Source organism: Astatotilapia calliptera, chromosome 3 (genome assembly GCF_964374335.1).
Source record: "Astatotilapia calliptera chromosome 3, fAstCal68.1, whole genome shotgun sequence".
Lineage (NCBI taxonomy): Eukaryota > Metazoa > Chordata > Actinopteri > Cichliformes > Cichlidae > Astatotilapia > Astatotilapia calliptera.
Window position 1 is genome coordinate 59,910,290 of NC_137424.1, and position 14,226 is coordinate 59,924,515.

At 43.0% G+C, this 14,226-nt stretch overlaps 3 protein-coding genes and 1 pseudogene across 4 annotated transcripts; 3 read left to right on the forward strand and 1 right to left on the reverse strand.

Annotated features, from left to right (window-relative positions):
* The first annotated feature begins 6,360 nt into the window (after positions 1 to 6,360).
* LOC113017171 (histone H2B 1/2) lies at positions 6,361 to 6,869 on the forward strand. The gene has a single exon (XM_026160333.2). The coding sequence runs from the start codon at positions 6,392 to 6,394 to the stop codon at positions 6,764 to 6,766; it is 375 nt and encodes a 124-aa protein (XP_026016118.1). The 5' UTR covers positions 6,361 to 6,391; the 3' UTR covers positions 6,767 to 6,869.
* Positions 6,870 to 7,544: 675 nt separating this feature from the next.
* LOC113017165 (histone H1 pseudogene) lies at positions 7,545 to 10,250 on the forward strand (annotated as a pseudogene). Its single transcript, XR_013906284.1, has one exon. The product of XR_013906284.1 is annotated as a histone H1 pseudogene (transcript).
* Positions 10,251 to 10,763: 513 nt separating this feature from the next.
* LOC113017169 (histone H2A-like) lies at positions 10,764 to 11,659 on the reverse strand. The gene is made up of 2 exons (XM_080295845.1): positions 11,574 to 11,659; positions 10,764 to 11,426 (listed from the first exon to the last, which is right to left on the reverse strand). The coding sequence occupies exons 1-2, from the start codon at positions 11,657 to 11,659 to the stop codon at positions 11,039 to 11,041; spliced, it is 474 nt and encodes a 157-aa protein (XP_080151971.1). The 3' UTR covers positions 10,764 to 11,038.
* Positions 11,421 to 13,787, forward strand: LOC113017167 (histone H3). Its single transcript, XM_080298686.1, has one exon. It carries the CDS (start codon positions 11,984 to 11,986, stop codon positions 12,392 to 12,394), a length of 411 nt encoding a protein of 136 aa, XP_080154812.1. The 5' UTR covers positions 11,421 to 11,983; the 3' UTR covers positions 12,395 to 13,787.
* Positions 13,788 to 14,226: the final 439 nt, after the last annotated feature.

Consider the following 14,226-nt stretch of genomic DNA (forward strand, 5'->3'; position numbering starts at 1 on the left):
TTACACTTAATTTTTGCAAAACACAAATAAAACTAAATTGAAACTAAGGATTTTCAGAAAATAAAAACTAAACTAAACTAAACTAGTAAAGAATTGGTAAAAACTAATTACAACTGGTAAAAATTTAAAATCTGGAGTCGAAACTAAATAAAAATAACAACTAATGGAAATGGCGACAAGTTTAAAACCCTGGTGCAGAGATTGGCAAATTTGACCAGGAAACGTTATAAAATGGATTGTCAGGATAGTCAGCGTTAAAGCCACTTTTGACAGTCCATACTAGGATGGCATTGGACATCTTCGGGGCAGAAAAGGGTTGGTGTGACCAAGGTGTGCTTTGGCTTGTTGTATGTACATTTCAAAATGTTACAGCTCTGGATGGACCAGTTACCAGATATGATGTCACTAACCTTCTCTTTTAAGTGTCTAGCTCCAATGAATTGACACATGGGAGTGTGTCAAAAAGGGGGAGTTGAGTCCGAACATCAAACAATGGTTTTATGAACATCTTATGACGTTATTTCTGTGTTTAATAATTTAGCTATGGTAAAACTTAAGCTTATAATGTGTTAGACTTAGAAAGGGTTCACTAATTTTTGATTTCTTTTACACACACATAGATTATGATTAGAATAAGTCCTGAACATAATATTTTAAACCAAATTTGAATCATTAGAACAACAATGGATAACAATATTAGATTATCAAGGCTAGGGAGAGAGGTGTTTTGGTTTTCTGTCTCTTGCAGAGAAAGGAACAGACACCAGACGGGGACCCGGAGATGTGAGGACCCTTCACAGCAGAGACAGATGTAGGGACAGCCGAGACAGCAACTGGGGTCAAGTGTCATGACGTTTGGGCTCCTGGAGAAGATGGATCCCACAAACACAGCAATAACCATGAAGGGGTTGGCGAAAACCAGGAACACCAGACCAACGAGGTTCGAGAGGCTCTTGGCAAAAAGGGGGACACGCCGGTGAACCCAAAACACACAGATCCTTGTTTGAAATCGGGGCGGAATAATCCCCAGAACTGTGCAATGACTAAAGGGTGGCCTAACCCCGGAGGTCGAAGAAAGAAGCTGAGAATCACCCAACTGGAAGACACTGGTAGCTGCAGCAAAAAAAATAAAGGTTAAAAGCTCCTTAGACAGAGGTTCTAGTCTAAGTACATTTGAAAGGTATAAGGGGGCATTAAAATGGGAGTGGAAAACTGGAGCACCAAAATAAAGCTGTGGGAAAATGGGGAGTGATGGGAGTGTCATCTGTAACTGCTGTTATGGTTGTAAATCTGACTTTGCTTGCATCTGAACTGCGTGAACACAGAGGTCATCCCCCATATGGTCCACCCGTTAAAGGGGGACAGAGGGCCTCAGGATCAAGAAAACCTGAACCTTGCAACGCTGAAGTGCTTGTTATTAGTGATCTCTTTAATGAGAGATCAAAAGAGGGTATTGTGATATTATTCTGTTATTATATGTTACCTTATATATGTGATCAAAGTAGTTGAATTAGAATACTGCTGTAGATCATATTATACCCTTTAATATAGAGTGTGTGAGCTGTATGTAGTTTAGTTCTCATTATACTTTTGAGTTAACAGAACATATTCACATATTAGTTCATTAGATAAATGTGCATCACTCTGTATCCTTGATCTGCTGGGAATGTGTTACACTGTTTTCTTGACATGCTTAATTGTTGAATCATGAAGAGAAGGTTGTAAGCAGGAGACTCTGTGTCTAAAGACAGGGGAGATAGACAGACCACATTCCACACCCCCACCTTACAGAAAGCAGAGAAACAACTGCCGAGGTCATAACTTAGGCGCTGTAACAGAGAAAAAATGTGATGTTTTGGCTTTTACGACTAGCTGGGGGCCACTAGAGACTATAAAAAGCTGAGCAACCCGTCACCATTTTGAGACATGTGCCTGACCCTCTGGTAGCATCTCTCCCGTCCGGACGTTGTAATGCTCTGACTGTTGAATTGTATGGAAATAAATGATTGTTGATTGAGCATTGATACACCGAGTATTGTCCTTCCTTCAGCCCAAAGATTCAAAGAACTGCGTGTTTTCAACAGTACCCAATCTCGGGTGGGGGTGATGATATGTCCCCCCTGACCTGGCGTCCTGGCTCCCCCTTGCCATAGCATTTGTGTTGTACCTCATCAATCTCTAGCTGTGCGAGCAGTTCCTTCTTTCGAATGTTGGAACACTGAGCTACTGGTTGTTTCACCATCCATGTGGATGTTGGGTATCGAAGAATCCATAGGTCCCTCATCCTGTCCATGTACCTCCTTCTGCTGGGGTTACTTGTGTAGTAGCGTTCTAACAACACCCTGTTTTCATCTCTTGCACACCAATGTCTTCTTGTCCAGTAGCCACTTCTCATCAGGGTGTCCTGGTTCAAATTTGTGAGATGCTTGTTTTAGTGTCACACCAGTCCATGATTTCACTTCTCTAATCATTCCTCACATGCTCCATGATGTCCTCTTATAATAAAACATCAGACTAAACCAAGTCTGCAACTCTTGAGGTCAAAAATGTCCTCCTGTGTCCAAACTATGCTCATAAAGCACGCTGTCACATGCTTTCAATTTTATATAAACCCTCCTACAAAGCATGAATGTTTACAGTAAATGTGCACGACAAACAAATAGAAGCACTCAGAAACCATCTAGATAACTTTTATGTCAAAGGTCATGGAACATAAAATCATTGTGCATCATCTTATAATAAAAACATTTAAAAAGTTTGCTGACTTTATGCAAAAAATAAGGTTTCAAATTCTCCTGCAGATTGAAAATCAAATCAACCTTATGCAAAAGTTCAATAAGGAAGATCTGTAGTTACACATCTGTCTGCTTTCCAGGTGTTGGCACTGCTTTTCAAAATGGTGATAATGTGACAGACATCACATCTTCTTAAGATATCACACACAGAAACAATGAAGGGCAGAAGGTTTGATCATCTTAAAGAACTGAAATAAACTGAATAAAGAGGGCGAGCTGTTAAAGGAGTCCTCTGCGGTTTCTATATTCCAGCTGTGGCCACAGCTGTTTAACCTCTGCATCCTCTATCAGCTGTCCTCCAGATGCATTTTAGGACCTGAGACATACTTCCAGCTTCCAGATATGTAAAGTACATCCTTACCAGAAGCTCGGGTCTCAGAAGGAAACTTACAGTCTGTTTGTTCTACTGTAACATTAAAGGTCAAAGGTCACATGAAAACTGTCATGCATTGGGAAAACTAATGCTCCACTGCTGCCATCTGCTGGTTGCTATCATGAAGTGACTGATCTTCCCATTTACACACAGTGCATATATTCGGCGGCCACTTTATTAGGTATACCTTGCTAGATGGATGGATGGATTGTTGTCACGTTCAAGAAATTACATTAGTTACATGGCACTTTATCCTGCAGGAATGTGGTTATAAAGTGATGCACACAGTCAGTTAGAATACTTCAAGCAGGCTGTGGTGTTTAAACAATCCTCAGTATGGGGTCCAAAGTGTGCCATTAAAATATCCCCCACTACACCACCAGCACCCGGTTCTCCCTTCTGCAGAAGCAACAGGATCATGCTTCTGCAAAACTCCTCTGTGATCTGTGTTGTAACTCTGAACTTATCCATATGATCCTGTTTCTGATTGAATTCTCTAAAAAGTTAAATTTTCAACAGATTCTGGTTTATGTGAGTCATCTTCTTCCTTTTCGGAGCGGAATGTCAGGGATATAAAAAGGTTCTCAACTTCACTGGATCCACTTCATCATGTCTGCATGCCAATCGGTAGTGATTTGACACACACGCACAATGACTGATCAATGGTCATGAGAATTTGCACAATTATGATGAAGAAAAAGACCTCCCTGCCCATTGTTCCTTCAGTGATTCTAGTTTCAGTCATTATGCAAATGTACTGTTTATGTACTGTTTATAAGATTTGGGGAAACCTGCAGTCAGCTGAGACTGAAGAAGTCACTTGGATGAGTGACGAAACGTTTCTCCCACTGAAAACACCACGTCCAGGATGTATCGTCCAGATGAACAGAATCAACTTAATTATAGAAGTTTATTTTTACAGTACTCAAAGAGAACAGTCACAGAGCAAACATGTTGCTGCAAACACCAAAATGTCTACAAATAATTTATTACAGATTTGTAATAAGATTTTCTTCAACTTTATCTAGTAGCTGAATTTTGTTTAACCCTTTTTTATTCATGGATTTTCAACAATGATTTCCTGAATCTTTCTGTCAAACACTAGTTTAATTTCTCTACACTAGCAGAAAAGCCAAAGACTGTACAAACATGGCTTCTGCCTGACTCAAGGAATTAAGCTTAGACTTTGAATTTGAGAGGATTGTTGTGAAAAACAAAAACACACCATCATTTACCATTGTTCACGTTTTTATTCTGAAAGGCCTGGTGAAGAATTTTCTATTAAGTATGAAAGATAAATTAATTTTTTATGGCACCATCTTCTTCTTCTGCTTCTTTATTAAAGAAAGAAGAATATCTCTCCATTTGAACTTTCTGGCCCTCAGTGGTTGTATGAGATTTCATTTCATGTTCATCTCCTTTGTGAGGAGAACAAACAGAATATAAATATATAGAATTTAAATATAAATGTGAGAACCAGTTAGAGAGCAGCAGCTGGATTCCTGTTGTTGGACTGGTGGACGACTGCTGGGCTGAGCAGAGCCTCTCTGTTCTCTTTATATACAGCAAAGTGAAAGAATAAGGACATCACAGTTATAACACAACTTTCTGTTTTGGGTCACATACTGTAAATGTTGAACTTTGGACACATTTTCTGCTGCTGCATGAGCAGTACATGACAAGTATCAGATCACACAGCATCTGCAGAGATGAGCAGCGTTGTTTCTGATATGTTTTAACCACAACTTGGCTCGGAGTGAAATCTAAATACTGCTGCACTCACTCTGAACCCTGATGAAGAAAGGAGTCCCCAGAGCAGAACCAGGAAACACTGAAGAGATTATATGTCTCAGCTGGCTGGAAACTCCTGTTCCCTTGGAAAGGCTGGAGGAGGCGGCCTGGGAGAGGGAGGTCTGGTCTGTTTTTAGGCTGCTGCCCCACTGACCCGGCTGTGGATAAGCTCACATTTTACTAGAATGAGGATGTGTGCGCACTTTTTTTCCTACTCTCTCACTTTGAACTTGAGTTTGTTTGTTTTAACTTCTTTTCCTTTCTCACTTCCTGTTCATAGTAAAGGAAAAGTTCAATTCTGATTAACAGATTTTTCATCTTTGTACTAAAAGATCAACAGCTGTACCTCTGTAGTCTTTGACTGTTATCTTGTGTTCGATGATGATGTCATCCATAAGTGACGTCTCCCCTGTCTGAAACACACACAGAGGACATCGGTGCAGACAGTGCAGTCCTGTCACTGACATAACCTCACAAGTATCAACAACACAAAAATAAATCACATTAATTATAGAAGTTTATTTTTACAGTACTCACAGATTTAATTTAATTTTAATTTAATTTAATTTATTACAGATTTGTAATAAGATTTGCTTCAACTTTATTTAGTAGCTGAATTTTGTTTAACCCTTTTTTATTTATGGATTTTTACTGACTTTTACTGACTGACTTTACTGACTCAAGGAATTAAGCTTAAAGTTTAAATTTGAGCCGTCTTCTTCTGTTTGTCTACCACCACTATGTCCGGTTGGTTAGCCACCACCATTTTGTCCGTCTGTATCTGGAAGTCCCACAGGATCTTAGCTCGGTCATTCTCCACCACCCTTGGGGGCATCTCCCATTTTGACCTCGGGACTTCCAGGTTATACTCGGCACAGATGTTCCTGTACCCTATATATATATAGAGAGAGGGGGTTCAGTCTAATATGTGTGCTCCAGTGAGACATTAGACTTCAGTAAAACTATGCAGTTACCTAATTATGCCCAGTGTTTAATCTCCACTGAGAGCTAAAACTCAGTTTTAAAGCTGTGTGCTGGTGAGCGTAAACTGTGACTATCACCATGTTACATGGGCGCTACAGAAACATGAAACAAGGCAGAATTGTTATTAAAATGATTGCATTGTTGTCCGAAGACATTACTGCTACTAACACATCCATATCTGCCACACAGAGCTCTACATGTACTGCTCATTTAGAACAAATGACTGTCAGCAAACGAGGACACAATCACACAGCCCACTGTCTTTGTTAGATGCGCGCCTGTTTCAGCAAAGTTCACAAACTCCCTCCAACACAACGTCCGGCCCACTGTGCGGCTCCACCAATGAGATCCGAGGGCCCGCGCAGTGGTATTAGCATACAGCCTGTATAAAAAGCGCCGCTCTCGGTCACGGAGCTCATTCGTTACTGCAGAGTATCGACGAGAGAAAATGCCTGAACCCGCCAAGTCCGCGCCCAAGAAGGGCTCCAAGAAAGCCGTGACCAAGACCGCCGGCAAGGGCGGCAAGAAGAAGAGAAAGACCAGGAAGGAGAGCTACGCCATCTACGTGTACAAGGTGCTGAAGCAGGTCCACCCCGACACCGGGATCTCCTCCAAAGCCATGAGCATCATGAACTCGTTTGTCAACGACATCTTCGAGCGCATCGCAGCCGAGGCATCTCGCCTGGCCCACTACAACAAGCGCTCCACCATCACTTCCAGGGAGATCCAGACCGCAGTGCGCCTCCTTCTCCCCGGTGAGCTGGCCAAGCACGCCGTGTCTGAGGGCACAAAGGCCGTCACCAAGTACACGAGCTCAAAGTAAACTGACTGCATCTCATACGTCAACACAACGGCTCTTTTCAGAGCCACACACACGTCATACTGACGAGCAGAATTCCAACTGTTAAACATGCAGCTCACTATGTTACAACTACTGTAATCGCGGATGTGCACCTTTGTGTCACTGGGTGCTATCAATCCGCTGTACCGACCAACAGAAATGTTGGTCGAAATGTGTTCCGGTTTTTACTTTGTAGTCACTTTGTCTTTCTACGAACACAATTAATGCGACTTTTTATTTAACACTTGGTTTTAGTTCAAAGTGTACTTTTCTTCTTCTGACATGCAAAGTTGAGCAGTCATTAGTTTAAAATGCTTTGGCACAAAACTAGCATCAACAAAGCATTTTAATTGTTTTTTCCTCACTTGTGGTGCCCCTGGATGGATGACACTGTTAGCATTTGCCTATACTGCCTATGCCACAGGCAGGCCCTGCTGTGTCCTTCACATCCAGCTTTCTGCAATTCCCAGAGGAATTTCCATCAAAGCTTTCTTCAATCTAACTCCTAATTTGATGGCTCCATAGCCACCTTTTATATAATGCAACTATTGTAGTAAGTGCTGTGCATAAGATGGAGTTGTACAGGAGGTAGGAATGATTTCCTGTGGTGTTCAGAGGGGATTTTTGGTCAGCACATGATGGTGTGGGTCAGGGGTATGGTTCAGGATTTGACTTATGCACAAAAAAAACTGTGGTCACATATTTTTCAGTAGGTGGGATAATAACAGAATCCTCCAGAAAGAGGAGCAGAGATATACTGGGCATGAGACAAGCTTTATTAGTGCCAGAGCTGGGAAATGCACCGACATGGGCAGAGCAGGATAAAATAAATAACAAATAATAACAACAACAACCTTATTATATTATGATAATAATAAATAGAATAGATACAAGGATAAAATAATTTGACTAATAGCGAAAGAGAGTGATTAACAGTGAGATGGCTGTGTGTTTTTAGCAGGTATTGAGTATTACACATTGAGATACGCAGTGATCAGTTTGTGGATCTGTGTAGTCACGTGTTCATTCACTGCTGTTGTTTATTGTAGAGTCAGTAACTGTAGAAGGAAACTGAGTCAATGCAGACTAAGAGATCAGAGCCAAAGTGTGGAAGCGAGCTGCTGTAAGGTCACTAATGAAGCTTCTGTACAACAATGTGAGTGAAACTGTGCTTTGGTTAGAAGCGAGCAGCTGTCACACAGGTCTCGCTGCTCCGTGGGCCTCCAGCAGCATCGGTGTGTTTGCTGGGAGCTCGCAGCGTCACTTTGTCCCACAGCTGCGCTCACCAGATGCTGCTTTTAACTCGGAGTGCGTGAACAAACATGTGTATCAGCTGGAAAAGGCTTTTTACGGAGCTCTGCTGCGGCTCCACCGGTTTTAGCAGAGAAAAGAGTCCAAGAAGCCGCCGAGCAGCGCTGAGCTCCGCACCGAGTCGCCGAGCTTTGGGAGCTCCACGAACCGAGAGCAGAGAGCACGAGAGCCCGACACGAGGCCTGGACGAGGAGACACAAGCCCGCTGTGGACGGCTCCACTGTCGACCTGCAGTGCTGCTCTCACACTCACTTTAAGCTCTTTGATCCCGAGACACGAAACACAAAATGAAGCATTGCGAGACACGCGAGAGCTGCGCGCGCTGCCTTCACTCTCCACGGTTCTCATGATGCGTTTAAGTGCAGCGTGGCGCTTCCGACTTGCCATCACTGTACCGTGAATCTCGATCAGACGCGAAAGAGGAAAATGTCCGAGGAAGCTCCCGCACCTGCTGTCGTCCCGGCCAAGGCGGCCAAGAAGAAGAAGACGACGGCTTCTAAGCCCAAGAAGGTCGGCCCCAGCGTGGGCGAGCTGATTGTGAAAACCGTGGCCGCTTCCAAGGAGCGCAGCGGCGTGTCCGCAGCCGCGCTCAAGAAGGCTCTGGCTGCCGGAGGCTACGATGTGGACAAGAACAAGGCCCGCGTCAAGACCGCCATCAAGAGCCTGGTGGCGAAGGGCACTCTGGTGCAGACCAAGGGCACCGGGGCCTCCGGATCCTTCAAGATGAACAAGAAGGTTACTGAGAGCAAAGCCAAGAAGCCCGCAAAGAAAGCCGCTCCTAAAGCCAAGAAGCCCGCCGCGGCCAAAGCCAAGAAACCGGCAGCAGCTGCTAAGAAGTCGCCCAAGAAGGCAGCAGCTAAGAAGCCCGCAGCCGCTAAGAAGTCGCCAAAGAAGGCCAAGAAGCCCGCAGCGGCGGCCAAGAAAGCGCCCAAAAGCCCCAAGAAAGCAGCAAAGAGCCCCAAGAAGGTGCTCAAGAAGGCTCCCGCAACAAAGAAATCCCCCGCCAAGAAGGCCGCCAAGCCCAAAGTCAAGAAGGCGGCCACAGCAGCCAAGAAGAAGTGAGCTGACACCGCTCTCACACTCAACAACGGCTCTTCTCAGAGCCACCACAGCAACACACAAGAGCTCCTTCCTCTCACTCACTCACCACTCTGTCATTCACAATAATGTCCTTATTATTAAAGCGCTTTTTTCCTCCATTGTCCTCATTACAATTACAACTTGGATTACTATCATGGTGCACATTAGTGCTGTCTAAGCAAGTCTACAACTATAAGAATACAAATATTAACAACTCAATATTTACAATCACACCTTCGTAATACAAGCATCACACCGCTTCTTTTACTGTGAAACATCATACAAGAAATAAACTGTTAAAGGTCAGCAACTACATTTTAAAGTATTCTATTAAACAACACATAATACATTCATAGATGCATGTTATTATTCACGTATGAAATATTGAGTTTTTTAAAAGCCTACACTGGCTGTTGTACTGGAAGTACACTGTATATTTTAATGATACCCAGCTAATATAATCCACTTGAAATGCTCTAATCTACAACTTTACCTGACGAAATCTAGTCCAGTTGAATTGATATTGTGTGATTTCAAGGACACATTTTACTCCAAGCTGAGCCCGTACTGCTATTTATTTTACCATGGAGCTCTGTAGCGTGAAGGATGAGGGGAATTAAATTATTTTCAATTCAATTCAATTTTATTTATATAGCGCCAAATCACAACATAAGTCGCCTCAAGGCGATTTATGTTGTTATTTGGCGACACAACTCCTATAATAACACAATAAAACCATTCTGTTAATCATTTGTAGGTTTAAAAAACTATATATTATTTCAAAATATAGTCTTGAGTTTACTTCTTGACCTCACCGATTCTTTGGATATCCCAGCTGAAGAAGAGTCCGGGGCTGCCCTGTGTCCCCCTCCACTGTCCTCTTCCCAGACTAGTAACTGTGGCTTCTTGTTCTTGGCTGAGGCAGATTTCACTCACTTTATAACAGGCAGACCCCCACTGTCAATGCATTTTTCATACTATACAGTTACACACCAAAGTTTATAGCTGAACCAACTGATTTGGCACGTCAGAGGTCAGGGTTCAGCAACTTAGTGTCATTCTTGAGAGGTTTAAGGTCGCATGAAAAGCTTTGAGAACAAAAATCCACTATTGTCCTTAAAACAGGTTGACAAAGTCATTCTAACAAAACCCACACTTAGGAATCATTTCCTGTTCTTCTGATCACCAGCTGCCCCCTATTATCTAAGTAAACCTAAACACATTCTATTCTTCGAATTGTTTTATTCTACTCACAATAGACACTAAACCCTAAGCGTAGATGTAAGTGCCTTGAGAAAATGTCCCAAATTCAGCAGCAGCGCTGAACACGTCGCAAACAGCTGCACATTTTCCTCCACCTGTCCCTCTCCACCTCACGTTGTTATATTTTCCTGTGTTTAACAAGGTTTGAACTGCGTGTTGTCTGTTTCCATGAGCTTAGAAACTGTTTTAATTATAAAGAGCGTGAACCATGATGAGTGTCCACAGTCAGTTAAGCTAATAATTAGTGACATCCAATGTATTCTTAATCAGTAAGATGAGCAATGAGGTTGAACACGACCCCACACCACAACGCAGGAGACAGAGCTTTTTGCTTCAGTTTTATATCAAGACCTAAAGTTTGTTTTATTCACAAAAGAATAGACTAAACGCACACAGCTCTAGTGTTTTTTTTGAAGGTGGATTTCAGTCCGTGACTAAGATGACATGAAGGTACACTTCAAAGTAAATCAAGATGCATAATCTACATTTCCCAGGACACAAGTTGTTACAAACACTAACAGAAAGAAGGATGTTTGCTCAGAGAGAAGTGTTTGGCTCTTAAAAGAGCCTTTGTTGTTGGTGAACCCGAGCGCTTTGCGTTTACTTGGCCTTGGCGGGCTTCTCGGTCTTCTTGGGCAGCAGCACAGCCTGGATGTTGGGCAGCACACCACCCTGAGCGATGGTGACTCCCCCCAGAAGCTTGTTGAGCTCCTCGTCGTTGCGCACAGCCAGCTGCAGGTGACGCGGGATGATACGAGTCTTCTTGTTGTCGCGGGCTGCGTTGCCAGCCAGCTCCAGGATCTCAGCTGTCAGGTACTCGAGCACAGCTGCCAGGTAAACGGGGGCGCCGGCTCCCACACGCTCGGCATAGTTACCTTTACGCAGCAGCCTGTGGACACGACCCACGGGGAACTGAAGCCCGGCACGGGATGAGCGGGTCTTGGCCTTAGCTCTGGCTTTGCCTCCGGTCTTTCTTTTTTTTTTTTTTTAAAAAACTTTATTTAAAGTAAACAAGTTTACATATAAAATGCACATACACATACAATTACATATACAAAACCTTGAGCACATACAAAAGGGAGAAACAAGGAGGAAAATCTAGCATCTGAGTCCACACAACGCTCACAAGACTTACAGTTTCAATTCGTTCCAGGGGAAAACTTTCCCAAGTTTCAGGTCCATTGTTCGTCCGGTTCCTCCGGTCTTTCCGCGTCCACTCATTTTGACAGGTTCTTTTCTTCGTAGTATCGAGACTAAGAGAAAATGTGGCCCGATCAGCTCAAAGCCTCGCTTATATTTCCGCAGAGCGCGCGCAGCTTCGTCACGCACCAATCGCAGAGAGACTTGCGGCAGCGCGCAACATCAATGCACTTTTCTCCAATGAGCAGCACACACCGAGGCGGGCGGTGCTCCACGTGGAGCCCGTCACCAATCACGAGCCGGAGCGGCACCGCGTCACAGCCAGTCACACAGTATAAGAGCAGCGAGTCTCCTCTGTTCGCTACATTTTCTGCTCGTATCACAGGGAAAGAAAAGTGAGGAAGAATGGCAAGAACCAAGCAGACCGCTCGCAAATCCACTGGCGGCAAAGCCCCCAGGAAGCAGCTGGCCACCAAGGCTGCTCGTAAGAGCGCCCCGGCCACCGGAGGCGTCAAGAAGCCCCACCGTTATAGGCCTGGTACCGTGGCTCTGCGCGAGATCCGCCGTTACCAGAAATCCACCGAGCTGCTGATCCGCAAGCTGCCCTTCCAGCGCCTGGTCCGCGAGATCGCTCAAGACTTCAAGACCGACCTGCGCTTCCAGAGCTCTGCTGTCATGGCTCTGCAGGAGGCCAGCGAGGCTTACCTGGTCGGACTCTTCGAGGACACCAACCTGTGCGCCATCCACGCCAAAAGGGTCACCATCATGCCCAAAGACATCCAGCTGGCTCGCCGCATCCGCGGAGAGAGAGCTTAAGCTGCACGCTCTCCTACCAACAACGGCTCTTTTCAGAGCCACCTCACTCACACCAAGAGCTCGGTCCAGTAGTAGTAGCAGCTCATACTCGCACTTCAATCTTCATGCTCTTTCTATTGTAGAAACTACAGTTGGCATGAACATGGAATTCACCGACTTCCATTACAAAACGTTTTTTAATTTTTTTTTCTTTTTTTAAAAGCATGAATTGTTTTATGCTGTTGTAATGGCTTCCTCCTTTAATAATTCACGTATTTTCTTTTTTTTTTTTTTTAACTTTATTTACATATAAAATGCACATACACATACATATACAAAACCATGAGCACATACAACAAGGAGGAAAATCTGAGTCCACACAGCGTTCACAAGACTTACAGTTTTAATTCGTTCCAGGGGAAAACTTTCCCAAGTTTCAGGTCCATTGTTCGTCTTCTCCGCAGGTCTGTAATCATGTTTACTCACCACATCACTACTTATCATCTTTTGTTCTAACACTCCTTTGGCACGGGTTTTCCAAATATGTGTGTTTATTACACACATTACTAAGCAAAAGAGTCTCCTTTTGTCATCACACATTTTTTCTTTAAACAAACCATATTTAACTGCTTTAATATTAACATCCACATCATAGCCAATCTCTGTCATCTTCTGCCTGATCTCAGTTGTCCTATAACAATCCAACAGAAGATGTTCTAGGGTCTCATCTTCATCACAGTCTGTCATAGGACATTACATGGTGGTAACAAAACAACTCCATTGTACCACCGCCCTCACAGGGAGGCGCCCGAGCGAGATGAGCCATACCACGTCTCTCATGCTTTCAGATAATATTTTGTCTTGTATATTTTTAACTATTGAAAGGTTTTCATCTTTATTTGCATACTTATATTGAATTACACCTTCATTTTTGGTTTCATTAATTATTTTCCAAAGCTCATCACATTTCAGTGCTTTGTACTAGATGATATGATAGGCCAAGTGCTCTGACGTATAAAGCGTAGACTCCTATTGTTTAAATGTGCTATAAAATACTCTAAACTACACATGTTATTATTGGTTTGCAGAGGCTGTTAAAATGTTATCTAACGTTAACATGTTGGTGACACAATTTCATCCTAATGGTACTCACATATTCATAGGGTTCATTTTTGAGACAAATATCAAGATCTGCACAAACTGACAGAAACACTGAAGCAGCTACCCATTTTATTCTTGTCATCTATGTCCTATTGTCAGGTGACAGAACCAACACAGTGTCCTATAACTGAAGTAATGTTAGGTCCTTAAAGTCATATTCTTTTATTGTCATGACTGTATTTCAAGCTTTTTTTTTTTTTTGTATGATACCTGATTTATATGGAATATGACTGAAGTAAACTAAAGTCTAAAATTCTTAGTCGGTCATTTGTTCAATAGTAATTAAACATTAAGTAATTCACAAACTATGAATTGTACTTTTTAAATTGTTTAAAAGCATGTAGAATTGCAAATGTAGGAAAGTATATTTCTCCTTTTTTTCTTTTTTTTTTTTCTTTACCTGGAAGCACGTCAACGTAGACAATCTGGCGAAACTTCTTGTTTGCGATGTGGGTCATTTCATCACAGAGCATTAACAGTTGCCTTTGATATTTTGTTTGCAGTTTAAACAGACATGTTGGTGAAAATAAAATTTCAGGCACACATCAGGAAGAGGCTTCAAAAGCTTCATAGGGCTTCATCCACGCATGTCCACCCTCTACTACAGCGGTCCCCAATCCCAGTTGACGTGGGCCGGTGTCCCTGTAGGTTTTAGATGTCCTTGATCCATCACAGCTGACTTAAATGGATAA